The 16,291-nt window shown below is 52.6% G+C and overlaps 1 protein-coding gene across 1 annotated transcript in view; it reads left to right on the forward strand.

Moving 5' to 3' along the window:
- Positions 1-15,282, forward strand: part of LOC124019500 (OTU domain-containing protein 7A-like) — a 76,689-nt gene extending 61,407 nt beyond the window's left edge. Inside the window, 4 exon segments of the mRNA XM_046334855.1 lie at positions 1,818-1,932; positions 11,508-11,592; positions 11,931-13,085; positions 13,140-15,282. Of these exon segments, the coding sequence (XP_046190811.1) occupies positions 1,818-1,932; positions 11,508-11,592; positions 11,931-13,085; positions 13,140-13,823 (2,039 nt within the window). The 3' untranslated portion in view covers positions 13,824-15,282.
- Positions 15,283-16,291: the final 1,009 nt, after the last annotated feature.

Raw genomic sequence — 16,291 nt, forward strand, 5'->3', positions numbered from 1 at the left:
ACAGACAGACAGACAGACAGGCATCAGACCCTCGTGACAGAGACTCATCTCTCTCTCTCTAGACAGTGTTATTATGGTGTGTGAACATCCACCCACACAACACACTCCCTGTAATGTCAGCGTAGGTGCTTCTCAGCAACATCCGTTGTTTTACATGTTGGCTGAAGAAGAAAAGGAGAAAAAAAGGCCCTCTTGGCATCAGAAGTGTCACGTGGAAGATGATACCAATAGAAGGATACAAGTTTTACTCAGTGAGACAACAGAGCTCATCAAACCATGACTTTATGAGCCGGGGTTTACTGTGATTAATGGGTCTGTGTCAACTTTCAAACCCCAATTGTCCTCCGGGTCAATAGAGGCTCTGCTTATCCTACCTAGGCTGTGTGGTTACCTGGCTGTGTGGTTACCTGTCTGTGTGCTGTGTGGTTACCTGTCTGTGTGTTTACCTGTCTGTTTGCTTACCTGGCTGTGTGGTTACCTGTCTGTGTGGTTACCTGGCTGTGTGGTTACCTGGCAGTGTGGTTACCTGGCTGTGTGGTTACCTGGCTGTGTGGTTACCTGGCTGTGTGGTTACCTGGCTGTGTGTCTGTGTGGTTACCTGGCTGTGTGCTGTGTGGTTACCTGGCTGTGTGGTTACCTGGCTGTGTGGTTACCTGGCTGTGTGTGTGGTTACCTGGCTGTGTGGTTACCTGGCTGTGTGCTGTGTGGTTACCTGGCTGTGTGCTGTGTGGGTACCTGGCAGTGTGCTGTGTGGGTACCTGGCTGTGTGCTGTATAGTTACCTGGCTGTGTGCTGTATAGTTACCTGGCTGTGTGCTGTGTGGTTACCTGGCTGTGTGGTTACCTGTCTGTGTGGTTACCTGGCAGTGTGCTGTGTGGGTACCTGGCTGTGTGCTGTGTGGGTACCTGGCAGTGTGCTGTGTGGTTACCTGTCTGTGTGGGTACCTGGCTGTGTGCTGTGTGGTTACCTGGCTGTGTGCTGTGTGGTTACCTGTCTGTGTGGGTACCTGGCTGTGTGCTGTGTGGGTACCTGGCTGTGTGCTGTGTGGTTACCTGGCTGTGTGCTGTGTGGTTACCTGGCTGTGTGCTGTGTGGTTACCTGGCTGTGTGGTTACCTGGCTGTGTGCTGTGTGGTTACCTGGCTGTGTGCTGTGTGGTTACCTGGCTGTGTGCTGTGTGGTTACCTGGCTGTGTGCTGTGTGGTTACCTGGCTGTGTGCTGTGTGGTTACCTGGCTGTGTGCTGTGTGGTTACCTGGCTGTGTGGTTACCTGGCTGTGTGCTGTGTGGTTACCTGGCTGTGTGCTGTGTGGTTACCTGGCTGTGTGGTTACCTGGCTGTGTGCTGTGTGGTTACCTGGCTGTGTGCTGTGTGGTTACCTGGCTGTGTGGTTACCTGGCTGTGTGGTTACCTGTCTGTGTGCTGTGTGGTTACCTGGCTGTGTGCTGTGTGGTTACCTGGCTGTGTGGTTACCTGTCTGCGTGCTGTGTGGTTACCTGGCTGTGTGCTGTGTGGTTACCTGGCTGTGTGCTGTGTGGTTACCTGGCTGTGTGGTTACCTGTCTGTGTGCTGTGTGGTTACCTGGCTGTGTGGTTACCTGGCTGTGTGCTGTGTGGTTACCTGGCTGTGTGCTGTGTGGTTACCTGTCTGTGTGGTTACCTGGCTGTGTGCTGTGTGGTTACCTGGCTGTGTGCTGTGTGGTTACCTGTCTGTGTGGTTACCTGTCTGTGTGGTTACCTGTCTGTGTGGTTACCTGTCTGTGTGTTTGTACCCCTGCTTATCTGATCTGACCATAATGACGTGTGATCTGTGTTTTCCAGCTGTGATCCCGCTGACCGACTCAGAACACAAGCTGCTATCTCTCCACTTCGCTACGGACCCTGGGAAGGACTGGGAGTGGAGCCGAGACCACAACGACAACATCAAGCTAGCCAAGTGAGTTAGGTACAACAAACGACAAACAGGTGGTGGTGTAAGTGTGGAGGGGGTACAAGGGGTGGAGGGGACAAACAGGGGTGGAGGGGGGTAGAGGTGGAGGGGTAGTAGAGGTGGAGGGGGTAGTAGAGGTGGAGGGGTAGTAGAGGTGGAGGGGGGTAGAGGGGTGGAGGGGGTAGTAGGGTGGAGGGGGTAGTAGGGGTGGAGGGGTAGTAGAGGGGTGGAGGGGGTAGTAGGGGTGGAGGGGGTAGTAGGGGTGGAGGGGGTAGTAGGGGTGGAGGGGGTAGAGGGGTGGAGGGGTAGTAGAGGGGTGGAGGGGGTAGTAGGGGTGGAGGGGGTAGTAGAGGGGTGGAGGGGGTAGTAGGGGTGGAGGGGGTAGTAGGGGTGGAGGGGGTAGTAGAGGGGTGGAGGGGTAGTAGAGGGGTGGAGGGGTAGTAGAGGGGTGGAGGGGGTAGTAGGGGTGGAGGGGTAGTAGGGGTGGAGGGGGTAGTAGAGGGGTGGAGGGGGTAGGGGTGGAGGGGTGGAGGGGTGGAGTAGGGTGGAGGGGTAGTAGGGGTGGAGGGGGTAGTAGGGTGGAGGGGGTAGTAGGGGTGGAGGGGGTAGTAGGGGTGGAGGGGTGGAGGGGTGGGGGGTAGTAGAGGGGTGGAGGGGGTAGGGGTGGAGGGGGTAGTAGGGGTGGAGGGGGTAGTAGGGGTGGAGGGGGTAGTAGGGGTGGAGGGGGTAGTAGAGGGGTGGAGGGGGTAGTAGGGGTGGAGGGGGTAGTAGGGGTGGAGGGGGTAGTAGGGGTGGAGGGGTAGTAGAGGGGTGGAGGGGGTAGTAGGGGTGGAGGGGGTAGTGGAGGGGTGGAGGGGGGTAGTAGGGGTGGAGGGGTAGTAGAGGGGTGGAGGGGGTAGTAGGGGTGGAGGGGGTAGTAGGGGTGGAGGGGTAGTAGAGGGGTGGAGGGGGTGGAGGGGTAGTAGGGGTGGAGGGGGTAGTAGAGGGGTGGAGGGGGTAGTAGGGGTGGAGGGGTAGTAGGGGTGGAGGGGGTAGTAGGGGTGGAGGGGGTAGTAGGGGTGGAGGGGGTAGTAGGGGTGGAGGGGGTAGTAGAGGTAGGGGTGGAGGGGGTAGTAGAGGGGTGGAGGGGGTAGTAGGGGTGGAGGGGTAGTAGAGGGGTGGAGGGGTAGTAGAGGTGGAGGGGGGTGGAGGGGTAGTAGGGGTGGAGGGGGTAGTAGAGGGGTGGAGGGGGTAGTAGGGGTGGAGGGGGTAGTAGGGGTGGAGGGGTAGTAGAGGGGTGGAGGGGGTAGTAGGTGGAGGGGGTAGTAGGGGTGGAGGGGTAGTAGAGGGGTGGAGGGGGTAGTAGGGGTGGAGGGGGTAGTAGAGGGGTGGAGGGGTAGTAGGTAGAGAGGGGTGGAGGGGGTAGTAGGTGGAGGGGGTAGAGGGGTGGAGGGGGCAGTAGGGGTGGAGGGGGTAGTAGGGGTGGAGGGGGTAGTAGAGGTGGAGGGGGTAGTAGAGGGGTGGAGGGGGTAGTAGAGGGGTGGAGGGGGTAGTAGAGGGGTGGAGGGGGTAGTAGAGGGGTGGAGGGGGTAGTAGGGGTGGAGGGGTAGTAGGGGTGGAGGGGGTAGTAGAGGGGTGGAGGGGGTAGTAGGGGTGGAGGGGGTAGTAGAGGGGTGGAGGGGGTAGTAGAGGGGTGGAGGGGGTAGTAGGGGTGGAGGGGGTAGGGGTGGAGGGGTAGTAGGGGTGGAGGGGGGAGGGGTGGAGGGGTAGTAGGGGTGGAGGGGTAGTAGAGGGGTGGAGGGGTAGTAGAGGGGTGGAGGGGTAGTAGAGGGGTGGAGGGGGTAGTAGAGGGGTGGAGGGGGTAGTAGAGGGGTGGGGGGGTAGTAGAGGGGTGGAGGGGGTAGTAGGGGTGGAGGGGGTAGTAGAGGGGTGGAGGGGGTAGTAGAGGGGTGGAGGGGTAGTAGGGGTGGAGGGGGTAGTAGAGGGGTGGAGGGGGTAGTAGGGGTGGAGGGGGTAGTAGAGGGGTGGAGGGGGTAGTAGGGGTGGAGGGGGTAGTAGGGGTGGAGGGGGTAGTAGAGGGGTGGAGGGGGTAGTAGAGGGGTGGAGGGGGTAGTAGAGGGGTGGAGGGGGTAGTAGGGGTGGAGGGGGGTAGGGGTGGAGTAGGGGTGGAGGGGTAGTAGGGGTGGAGGGGGTAGTAGAGGGGTGGAGGGGTAGTAGAGGTGGAGGGGGTAGTAGGGTGGAGGGGGTAGTAGGGGTGGAGGGGGTAGGGGTGGAGGGGTAGTAGGGGTGGAGGGGGTAGTAGGGGTGGAGGGGGTAGTAGAGGGGTGGAGGGGTAGTAGGTGTGGAGGGGTGGAGGGGTGGAGGGGTAGTAGAGGGGTGGAGGGGGTAGTAGAGGGGTGGAGGGGGTAGTAGAGGTCCTTCTGTAGCTCAGTTGGTAGAGCATACGTAGAATGTATGCACACATGACTGTAAGTCGCTTTGGATAAAAGTGTCTGCTAAATGGCATATATTATTATTATATTATATTATTAGAGGTGGAGGGGGTAGTAGAGGTGGAGGGGTAGTAGGGGTGGAGGGGTAGTAGAGGGGTGGAGGGGTAGTAGAGGGGTGGAGGGGGTAGTAGGGGTGGAGGGGGTAGTAGAGGGGTGGAGGGGTAGTAGGGGTGGAGGGGGTAGTAGGGGTGGAGGGGTAGTAGAGGGGTGGAGGCGGTAGTAGAGGTGGAGGGGGTAGTAGGGGTGGAGGGGGTAGTAGGGGTGGAGGGGTAGTAGAGGGGTGGAGGGGGTAGTAGGGGTGGAGGGGGTAGTAGAGGGGTGGAGGGGGTAGTAGAGGGGTGGAGGGGGTAGTAGAGGTGGAGGGGTAGTAGAGGTGGAGGGGGTAGTAGGGGTGGAGGGGGTAGTAGAGGGGTGGAGGGGGTAGTAGAGGTCCTTCTGTAGCTCAGTTGGTAGAGCATACGTAGAATGTATGCACACATGACTGTAAGTCGCTTTGGATAAAAGTGTCTGCTAAATGGCATATATTATTATATTATATTATTAGAGGTTAGTAGAGGTGGAGGGGTAGTAGGGGTGGAGGGGTAGTAGAGGGGTGGAGGGGTAGTAGAGGGGTGGAGGGGGTAGTAGAGGGGTGGAGGGGGTAGTAGAGGTGGAGGGGGTAGTAGAGATGGAGGGGGTAGTAGAGGTGGAGGGGTAGTAGGGGTGGAGGGGGTAGAGGGGTGGAGGGGGTAGTAGAGGTGGAGGGGGAGTAGAGGTGGGTAGTAGAGGTGGAGGGGTAGTAGAGGTGGAGGGGGTAGTAGAGGTGGAGGGGACAGTTAAAGCCCTGCTTCCTCTCTGTGGGAGGACAGTAAATACAGAGGAGAAGTGAGAAAAACAAAGACAGAAACGAGGAGAGGAGATCCCCCTCTAATCATAGAAAGGAGGACAGGAGATCCCCCTCTAATCATAGAAAGGAGGAGAGGAGATCCCCCTCTAATCACAGAAAGGAGGAGAGGAGATCCCCCTCTAATCATAGAAACAGAAAGGAGGAGAGGAGATCCCCTCTAATCATAATCTAATCATAGAAAGGAGGAGAGGAGATCCCCTCTAATCATAGAAAGGAGGACAGGAGATCCCCCTCCAATCACAGAAAGGATGAGAGGAGATCCCCCTCTAATCATAGAAAGGAGGAGAGGAGATCCCCCTCTAATCATAGAAAGGAGGAGAGGAGATCCCCCTCTAATCACAGCAAGGAGGAGAGGAGATCCCCCTCTAATCATAGAAAGGAGGAGAGGAGATCCCCCTCTAATCATAGAAAGGAGGAGAGGAGATCCCCCTCTAATCATAGAAAGGAGGAGAGGAGATCCCCCTCTAATCATAGAAAGGAGGAGAGGAGATCCCCCTCTAATCAAAGGATGAGAGGAGAGGAGATCCCCCTCCAATCACAGAAAGGAGGAGAGGAGATCCCCCTCTAATCAAAGGATGAGAGGAGAGGAGATCCCCCTCTAATCACAGAAAGGAGGAGAGGAGATCCCCCTCTAATCAAAGGATGAGAGGAGAGGAGATCCCCCTCTAATCACAGAAAGGAGGAGAGGAGATCCCCCTCTAATCACAGAAAGGAGGAGAGGAGATCCCCATCTAATCACAGAAAGGAGGAGAGGAGATCCCCCTCTAATCAAAGGATGAGAGGAGATCCCCCTCTAATCATAGAAAGGATGAGAGGAGATCCCCCTCTAATCACAGAAAGGAGGAGAGGAGATCCCCCTCCAATCACAGAAAGGAGGAGAGGAGATCCCCCTCCAATCACAGAAAGGAGGAGAGGAGATCCCCCTCTAATCAAAGGATGAGAGGAGATCCCCCTCTAATCATAGAAAGGAGGAGAGGAGATCCCCCTCTAATCAAAGGAGGAGAGATAATCCCCCTCCAATCATAGTCATTAATTTCAATTCAATTCAATTCAAGGGGCTTTATTGGCATGGGAAACATGTGTTAACATTGCCAAAGCAAGTGAGGTAGACAACATACAAAGTGAATATATTTATCTCTAGGCGTCGTACATCATTATCTTCTATAACGTTGCTTTACACAGAGGACCTCAACTCTGATCTGAATGGCATAATCACATGGAGCACTGTCTGCCTGTCATGGAGCACTGTCTGCCTGTCATGGAGCACTGTCTGCCTGTCATGGAGCACTGTCTGCCTGTCATGGAGCTCTGTCTGCCTGTCATAGAGCTCTGTCTGCCTGTCATGGAGCACTGTCTGCCTGTCTTGGAGCACTGACTGTCTGTCATGGAGCACTGTCTATCTGTCATGGAACACTGTCTGCCTGTCATGGAACACTGTCTGCCTGTCATAGAGCTCTGTCTGCCTGTCATGGAGCACTGTCTGCCTGTCTTGGAGCACTGACTGTCTGTCATGGAGCACTGACTGTCTGTCATGGAGCACTGACTGTCTGTCATGGAGCACTGTCTATCTGTCATGGAACACTGTCTGCCTGTCATAGAGCTCTGTCTGCCTGTCATGGAGCACTGTCTGCCTGTCATGGAGCTCTGTCTGCCTGTCATGGAGCACTGTCTGCCTGTCATGGAGCACTGTCTGCCTGTCATGGAGCACTGTCTGCCTGTCATGGAGCTCTGTCTGCCTGTCATAGAGCTCTGTCTGCCTGTCATGGAGCACTGTCTGCCTGTCTTGGAGCACTGACTGTCTGTCATGGAGCACTGTCTATCTGTCATGGAACACTGTCTGCCTGTCATGGAACACTGTCTGCCTGTCATAGAGCTCTGTCTGCCTGTCATGGAGCACTGTCTGCCTGTCTTGGAGCACTGACTGTCTGTCATGGAGCACTGACTGTCTGTCTGACTGTCTGTCATGGAGCACTGTCTATCTGTCATGGAACACTGTCTGCCTGTCATAGAGCTCTGTCTGCCTGTCATGGAGCACTGTCTGCCTGTCATGGAGCTCTGTCTGCCTGTCATGGAGCACTGTCTGCCTGTCATGGAGCACTGTCTGCCTGTCATGGAGCACTGTCTGCCTGTCATGGAGCACTGTCTGCCTGTCATGGAGCTCTGTCTGCCTGTCATAGAGCTCTGTCTGCCTGTCATGGAGCACTGTCTGCCTGTCTTGGAGCACTGACTGTCTGTCATGGAGCACTGTCTATCTGTCATGGAACACTGTCTGCCTGTCATGGAACACTGTCTGCCTGTCATAGAGCTCTGTCTGCCTGTCATGGAGCACTGTCTGCCTGTCATGGAGCACTGTCTGCCTGTCATGGAGCACTGTCTGCCTGTCATGGAGCTCTGTCTGCCTGTCATAGAGCTCTGTCTGCCTGTCATGGAGCACTGTCTGCCTGTCTTGGAGCACTGACTGTCTGTCATGGAGCACTGTCTATCTGTCATGGAACACTGTCTGCCTGTCATGGAACACTGTCTGCCTGTCATAGAGCTCTGTCTGCCTGTCATGGAGCACTGTCTGCCTGTCTTGGAGCACTGACTGTCTGTCATGGAGCACTGACTGCCTGTCATGGAGCTCTGTCTGCCTGTCATGGAGCACTGACTGTCTGTCATGGAGCACTGACTGCCTGTCATGGAGCTCTGTCTGCCTGTCATGGAGCACTGTCTGCCTGTCATGGAACACTGTCTGCCTGTCATGGAGCTCTGTCTGCCTGTCATGGAGCACTGTCTGCCTGTCATGGAACACTGTCTGCCTGTCATGGAGCTCTGTCTGCCTGTCATGGAGCACTGTCTGCCTGTCATGGAGCACTGTCTGCCTGTCATGGAGCACTGTCTGCCTGTCATGGAGCACTGTCTGCCTGTCATGGAACACTGTCTGTCTGCCTGTCATGGAGCTCTGTCTGCCTGTCATGGAGCTCTGTCTGCCTGTCTTGGAGCACTGACTGTCTGTCATGGAGCACTGTCTATCTGTCATGGAACACTGTCTGCCTCTCATGGAGCACTGTCTGCCTGTCATGGAGCACTGACTGTCTGTCTTGGAGCACTGTCTGTCTGTCATGGAGCTCTGTCTGCCTGTCATGGAGCACTGTCTGTCTGTCATGGAACACTGTCTGTCTGTCATGGAGCACTGTCTGCCTGTCATGGAGCTCTGTCTGTCTGTCATGGAGCACTGTCTGCCTGTCTTGGAGCACTGACTGTCTGTCATGGAGCATTGTCTGCCTGTCTTGGAGCACTGTCTGTCTGTCATGAAGCACTGTCTTCCTGTCTTGGAGCACTGTCTGGCTGTCTGTCTGTCTATCATGGAGCACTGTCTGCCTGTCATGGAGCACTGTCTGTCTATCTGGAGCACTGTCTGCCTGTCATGGAGCACTGTCTGCTGTCATGGAGCACTGTCTGCCTGTCATGGATCACAGTCTGCCTGTCATGGAGCACTGTTGCCTGTCATGGAGCACTGCCCGTCATGGAGCACTGTCTGCCTGTCATGGATCACTGTCTGCCTGTCATGGATCACTGTCTGCCTGTCATGGAGCACTGTCTGCCTGTCATGGAGCACTGTCTGCCTGTCATGGATCACTGTCTGCCTGTCATGGAGCACTGTCTGTCTGTCATGGAACACCCTCTGAAGGTGTTTGTGAAGTTACAGACTCTGAAGGTGTTTGTGAAGTTACAGACTCTGAAGGTGTTTGTGAAGTTACAGACTCTGAAGGTGTTTGTGAAGTTCGAGCCCCTGTCTTTTTTGCTATTTACTTTTCTATCTAAAAGACAGTCTTAAGATTTTAAAAATAAGTTTCTAGTGGAGTTAAAGGCAATGAGGCAATGGAGCCTTGCCTCGGTTGCAACTGAGGTCTTTTATGGTCCTTCTCCCTTGGAGCAGCTGGGTTCTCTGGCAGCAGCTGACAATATGAAAATAACTCTGTCCATTTACTTTGTCAAGTAGGTTTCCAGTGTATTCCACTGCAAGACAAAATAGAACGTTTTTAGGGCTCTGGTCAATCAGACAAAACAGGAAGGTGTAGGGCCCTGGTCAACAAGACAAAACAGGAAGGTGTAGGGCCCTGGTCAACAAGACAAAACAGGAAGGTGTAGGGCCCTGGTCAATCAGACAAAACAGGAAGGTGTATGGCCCTGGTCAACCAGACAAAACAGGAAGGTGTATGGCCCTGGTCAACAAGACAAAACAGGAAGGTGTAGGGCCCTGGTCAATCAGACAAAACAGGAAGGTGTAGGGCCCTGGTCAACCAGACAAAACAGGAAGGTGTAGGGCCCTGGTCAACCAGACAAAACTGGAAGGTGTAGGGCCCTGGTCAATCAGACAAAACAGGAAGGTGTAGGGCCCTGGTCAACCAGACAAAACAGGAAGGTGTAGGGCCCTGGTCAACCAGACAAAACTGGAAGTTTTAGGGCCCTGGTCATTCAGAACGTTATAGGGCCCTGGTCAATCAGAACGTTATAGGGCCCTGGTCAATCAGAACGTTATAGGGCCCTGGTCAATCAGAACGTTATAGGGCCCTGGTCAATCAGAACGTTATAGGGCCCTGGTCAATCAGAACGTTATAGGGCCCTGGTCAATCAGAACGTTATAGGGCCCTGGTCAATCAGACAAAACTGGAAGTTTTAGGGCCCTGGTCAATCAGAACGTTATAGGGCCCTGGTCAATCAAGTCAGCTAACTGTGCTGCTGTAGTGTTCAATCTTAATTCATTGTTCAATCGTTTATTTTCAGCAAATTCATGTGTAAATATTTGTATGAACATAACAAGATTCAAAAACTGAATAAACAAAACTCAGACCACCAGCTGCATTAAGTACTGCAGTGCATCTCCTCCTCATGGACTGGCACCAGTTCTTGCTGTGAGATGTTACCCCATTCTTCCACCAAGGCACCTGCAAGTTCCCAGACATTTCTGGGGGAATGGCCCCTAGCCCTCACCCTCCGATCCAACAGGTCAATGGGATTGAGATCCGGGCTCTTCGCTGGCCATAGCAGAACAATGACATTCCGGTCTTGCAGGAAATCACGCACAGAACGAGCAGTATGGCTGGTGGCATTGTCATGCTGGAGGGTCATGTCAGGATGAGCCTGCAGGAAGGGTACCACATGAGGGAGGAGGATGTCTTCCCTGTAACACACAGCGTTGAGACAGCCTGCAATGACAACAAGCTCAGTCCGATGATGCTGTGACACACCGCCCCAGACCATGACGGACCCTCCACCTCCAAATCGATCCCGCTCCAGAGTACAGGCCTCGGTGTAACGCTCATTCCTTCAACGATAAACAAGAATCCGACCATCATCCCTGGTGAGACAAACCGCGATTCGTCAGTGAAGAGCACTTTTTGCCAGTCCTGTCTGGTCCAGCGACGGTGGGTTTGTGCCCATAGATGACGTTGTTGCCGGTGATGTCTGGTGAGGACCTGCCTTACAACAGGCCTACAAGCCCTCAGTCCAGCCACTCTCAGCCTATTGCGAACAGTCTGAGCACTGATGAAGGGATTGTGTGTTCCTGGTGTAACTCGGGCAGTAGTTGTTGCCATCCTGTACCTCGGGCAGTATATGTTGCCATCCTGTACAGTCTGTCCCATGCTCTACCAACTGAGCATCACAGGTGTGATGTTTGGATGTACCGATCCTGTGCAGGTGTTGTTTCACGTGGTCTGCCACTGGGAGGACGATCAGCTGTCCATCCTGTCTCCCTGTAGCTCTGTCTTAGGTGTCTCACAGTACGGACATTGCAATTTATTGCCCTGGCCACATCTGCAGTCCTCATGCCTCCTTGCAGCATGCCTAAAGCACATTCACACAGATGAGCAGGGACCCTGAGCATCTTTCTTTTGGTGTTTTTCAGAGTCAGTAGAAAGGCCTCTTTAGTGTCCTAAGTTTTCATAACTGTGATCTTAATTGCCTACCGTCTGTAAGTTGTTAGTGTCTTAACGACCTTTCCACAGGTCCATTAATTGTTTACGGTTCATTGAACAAGCATGGAAAACAGTGTTTAAACCGTTTACAACGAAGATCTGTGAACTTATTTCTATTTTTACAAATGATCTTTGAAAGACAGAATCCTGAAAAGGGGGGGATGTTCCTTTTTTTGTTGCTGAGTTTATTATTTCTTCAAAAACGTAGCATTTATAATCCAGATTTACTGTTGCTATCTAATGTTCGTAACCTTTCTCCCTCAGTTTAATCCTGTCTCTGGAAGCCAAACTGAACCTGCTGCATAACTACATGAACGTAACATGGATCAGGATACCATCTGAGACCAGGGTACCTCCTCCTCTTTCTCCTACACATTGATTGGCTAATGCCAGCAAATAATTGTTGTAAATAGATTTGATTGGTTGTTCTGCATTCGTGTTGTACTGCCAGCTCCACATTGATTGGCTAATGCCAGCAAATAATTGTTGTAAATAGATTTGATTGGTTGTTCTGCATTCGTGTTGTACTGCCAGCTCCCCAGCACCTTACTGTCCATGTACAAGGAATAAAGCAAACTACGTTTTGATGTCATAGTCATGAAATGGAGTAGATTAGACAGGTCAACATAATTTACTGATTGTGCTTCCTCTCCATCCCTTCTCACCCCTCCCTCCCTCTCTCTCCAGGCTCCCCTGGCCCAGCCGGAGTCTCCCACGGCGTCCCACGGGGGCGACGACGTCCAGTCTCTAGCCGACTCCATGGACTCCGACCGCGACTCCGTCTGCAGCAACTCCAACGTCAACACCGGCAAGGTGGAGAAGACGGAGAGGCAGCAACAGCGTAAAGACAAGGACAAGACCAGGACGGACTCTGTGGCCAACAAGCTAGGCAGCTTCAGCAAAACCCTGGGTATCAAGCTGAAGAAGAACATGGGAGGTCTGGGAGGGCTGGTCCACGGAAAGATCAACCGCTCCAACTCTGGAGGCAACGGCCGGAACAACGGAGGAGGAGGTGGGGGCGGCAACGGAGGAGGGACAGAGAATAACGTAGAGAAGAAGAAGGAGAAAAAGGAAGGAAAAGCCCGGAAGGATGGAGGAGGAGGAGAGAAGGAGGGCCAGTCTGCGAGTACGTCGTTCTCCTCGGACAAGACCACCAGCCCGTCTCCCACTGAGCGTCCCCCAGGCGTGCCCTCTCCTCCCGGGGAACGGGACAGGGACAGGGGGGGTCTCCTGGCCAGGCTGGTGGGGGACAAGGCCCTGTCGGAGCACTGGAAGTACAGCACAGACGTCAAGCTGAGCCTCAACATACTGAGAGCCGCCATGCAGGGCGAGAGGAAGTTCATCTTCGCCGGCCTTCTCCTCACCTCCCATCGCCACCAGTTCCACGAGGAGATGATCTCCTTCTACCTGACCTCCGCTCAGGAGCGCTTCTCTGCCGAGCAGGAGACCAGGAGGAAGGAAGGAGAGAAGAAACCTGCAGCAAACTCTACAACCACGACTACTACGACCAACGGGCCCTCCAACGCCCTGAAGAAACCAGAGCAGGAGAGCGCCCCTCACCGGGAGAGAGAGAGGGAGAAGGAAAGAGAGAGAGAAAAGGAGAGGGAGAGAGAGAGGGAGAGAGAGAGGGAGAGGGAGAGGGAGAGGGAGAGAGAGAGGGAGAGAGAGAGAGAAAGGGAGAGAGAGAGGGAGCGAGAGAGAGAAAGGGAGAGAGAGAGGGAGCGAGACACCCGCACCCCTCCTCCTCCTCCCTCCTGCCCTCCTCCTCCTACTCCCCTTCCCCAGGACTTCATCTCTTCCCCAGCCAGACACCACCAAAGCCATACCCCTCACACCCCCCACAGATTGCCCTGAAGATGCAGGGCCGCCACAGCCCCTCCCCCAACTCCTCCCCAGCAACGGTGCTACCAGGAGACCGGGGTCCGTCCCCCTGTCCCCAGGCCCGTCCCAACTACAGTCCCAGTGTCAGCCCACTACAGCCATACCCCTCCCATCCAGAGGTCCAGTATCATCCAGCTGAGAGACGTCAACCTCCAGGCCCTCCAGGCACCGAGCTTCCAGCCGGACGAACCCCAGCCCAGCTACAAGCCTCCTCTGGTGGGCACCCTGAAGACCTGTGCCACTTACCCCCAGCAGAACCGCTCTCTGTCCTCCCAGAGCTACTCTCCAGCCCGCCTGTCTGGGGTCCGTTTGGGCACCGGGGTCAACCACACCCACCCGGGGGTCCCAGGCACCACGGAGCCCTACAACATGCCTGGGGAGCACAAGTCCCATACCTATACCAACGGCTTCAACGCTAGCCACATACAGGACTGTCTGGAGTTCGCCGACGCCGACGTGCCTCAGACCTGGGGGAGCAGTAGGGTCACCAGGACGGGTTCGGGGTCCGACAAGGTCAAAAGTCAGATCGGTAGCGCCGGTGGGGGTTGCCTGGTGTACTGCCTGCAGCAGAGGAGATGCAAGAGGGAGAAGTGCTCCTTCTACGGTCGCCCGGAGACAGATAACTACTGTTCCTACTGCTTCAAGGAGGATCTGAAACACAAGGAGAGGGAGGCCAAGGCCCTCAGTAGGCCTGGGTAGCCCCTGGTAGCGCGCTAGCCAGAGGTGCTGCTACTCTAGAGCCTGATGTGCTATCTATCGCACGACAGGTACTGCAAACCCCCAGCTGCTGACAACGCAACACAACAGACAGACAACAGAACTGTGTCCATAGAGAAGGCGATAGAACACATTCTACTCAATAGACTGTCTGTGGACGTTGGGACATCCAGACAGACAGACATACAGACAGACAGACACGCTCAGAGCAAGTTGATCGCCTGCTCTGTTTAAAACGTTTTGATTCCTGTCACTTCTTCTGTCTCAGTGTACAGTACAGTAGGCTACTGTAAAGGACACAACTACGTGATGACAAGCAGGGTAGATCTCTGTCCACTTAACATCTTTGGCCAGCAGGAATTTATAACTTTGTTGTTCAAATAAATTGGTTCAACTTCAATTTTTGGTTAGTTTTATGGAGAAATGTCTTGTGTTTTTTGCCCACAACATGAATGGCAAACTAAGATATAATTTCAGGCAAATACAGCACACATAGAAATAGCAATTGCATTTTGTTGTGCAGTGGTTCAAAACGTAAACTTAAATCGAACATCTTACTAAAACCGGACTGTTTTGATCTTAAAATCTTCAACCAACGTTAAAAACTTCTCAAAGCAATACGTTAGTAACTTCAACGTTTATTTTTTATTTTTTCATCAATAATTGTCCTAATGGCAACTCACTGTGAACCCTTTCTGTTGTCTATGCAACTCATGTTGGCTTCAGTAGAGAGTTCAAATCCTCTGCTGCAGCTGAAAGACAATAGACGACAACAGGCCGGATATTCAGTCAACTGCAAACAAACCCACACTAAGGAAAATAACCGTTTCGTGTGGTGAAATTGCACTTTGTAAGTTAAATTTGCCGTGTGCCCTCCTCACATTGATTACCCGGTATAAACAAAACAACAACAACATCTAATTGGTTTTAATGAATCGCACTCCTTATCACAGCGAGGGCAGGGATACTGTTTCCAGTGCTAGTTTGATTGGTCCGCCTCAAAAAAAAACGTTTTATTTCATGTTTTCCTCTACATTCTACACGTCTTCGATAAACCGAATGTGTTTTCATCAGCAGTTGATTATCTTGGTTGTTATTTTACAGGTGCTGTGTGGTGTCGCTACCACAGGTTTGTCACATTTGAATGTCTTAACGATCACGACAACGACAAAAGAACATGACATTTCCTGGCCAAAGATGTTAAATATATAGAGAGAGAGAACGCTCTTCAAAACACTCCTGAATATAATGCAGTTTGGGATCCTTTTTATGTACCTGGTTCATGGACTCTCACCATTTAAAATGTACAAAAATATGATTTTGTATTCATTTGAGAGTTTTTACACAACTTAAATTATTAATTTGCACATTAGATACCAATGTACAGTACATAGCATAAATGAGCAACAAAATAAGATTAGTATATTGTGTAAAAAAATCTAATTAAAAAGTGTGTTTTTGTGTATAGAGAATGTGATGAGGGGGAATTTACAAGCCAAGGCGATACAAGTGTTATAGAGAAAATATTTTTCTATGATTTTCACAAAATGTCATGAAGCAATATTTCGCGCTTTTTTTTTCTTATGGACACCGTTTGTCACTTTGGTAAGTTACTTTAAGGGCACGGACGTTAGGTGGTGGTGGTGGTGGCGGGGGGGGGAGGGGCCGAACGAGAAGCGTCGGTTGGTCGAGGGTTGGACCTACATCATATCAAGGGAAAATGACCTGTCATATTGTCATGATTGTCTCAATCAATCTGAACACTGAAGGGCTGGTTGGTTTTAAAACGGGTTGATAGATCGTCGATATATATACACACAACATCCTTCAAGCATCACCACATTTACGAGACTCTACGGGCTTGTGTTACACCCTATCCTGGTTGGTCCACTGGGCTGCGTATTGCCGACCAAACTGTAACACGTAGTTAACCAGACGTTTTAAATGTGAAGAGGGGATTCATTTCCTAGTTCCTGGTTCATCACGAGTCATCAGAAGTCACATGATGACGGTGAAAACGAATGGTTGTTGTTGTTGTTGTTTAAATTCATATGTAAAAGCACAACATATATTCATTTAATATTATGTTGTACTTCCACAGTGGGTATCTGTCTGTCTCTACCACGGCATTATGTTGTCCTATAGTTTAAGGGTTAAAAGACATACTGTTGAGATTCAGGGGCCTGTTTACATAATGTGTCACCCCCCCCACAGTCCATTCATTATAGTCTTAACAGAGTTGATCCGAGAACAGCACTCCTACTCTGGGAGACTTAATGAATATGGGGCCTGGTGTCTTGTCACCCAAACAGAACCCATCCATCCAGAGTCCTATGTAATAAACAGTAACGGTTAGAACCCATCCATCCAGAGTCCTATGGAGTGAGCAGTAACGGTTAGAACCCATCCATCCAGAGTCCTATGTAATAAAGAGTTATAAACAGTAACTG

This window comes from Oncorhynchus gorbuscha, unplaced genomic scaffold (genome assembly GCF_021184085.1).
Source record: "Oncorhynchus gorbuscha isolate QuinsamMale2020 ecotype Even-year unplaced genomic scaffold, OgorEven_v1.0 Un_scaffold_611, whole genome shotgun sequence".
NCBI classification, from domain to species: domain Eukaryota; kingdom Metazoa; phylum Chordata; class Actinopteri; order Salmoniformes; family Salmonidae; genus Oncorhynchus; species Oncorhynchus gorbuscha.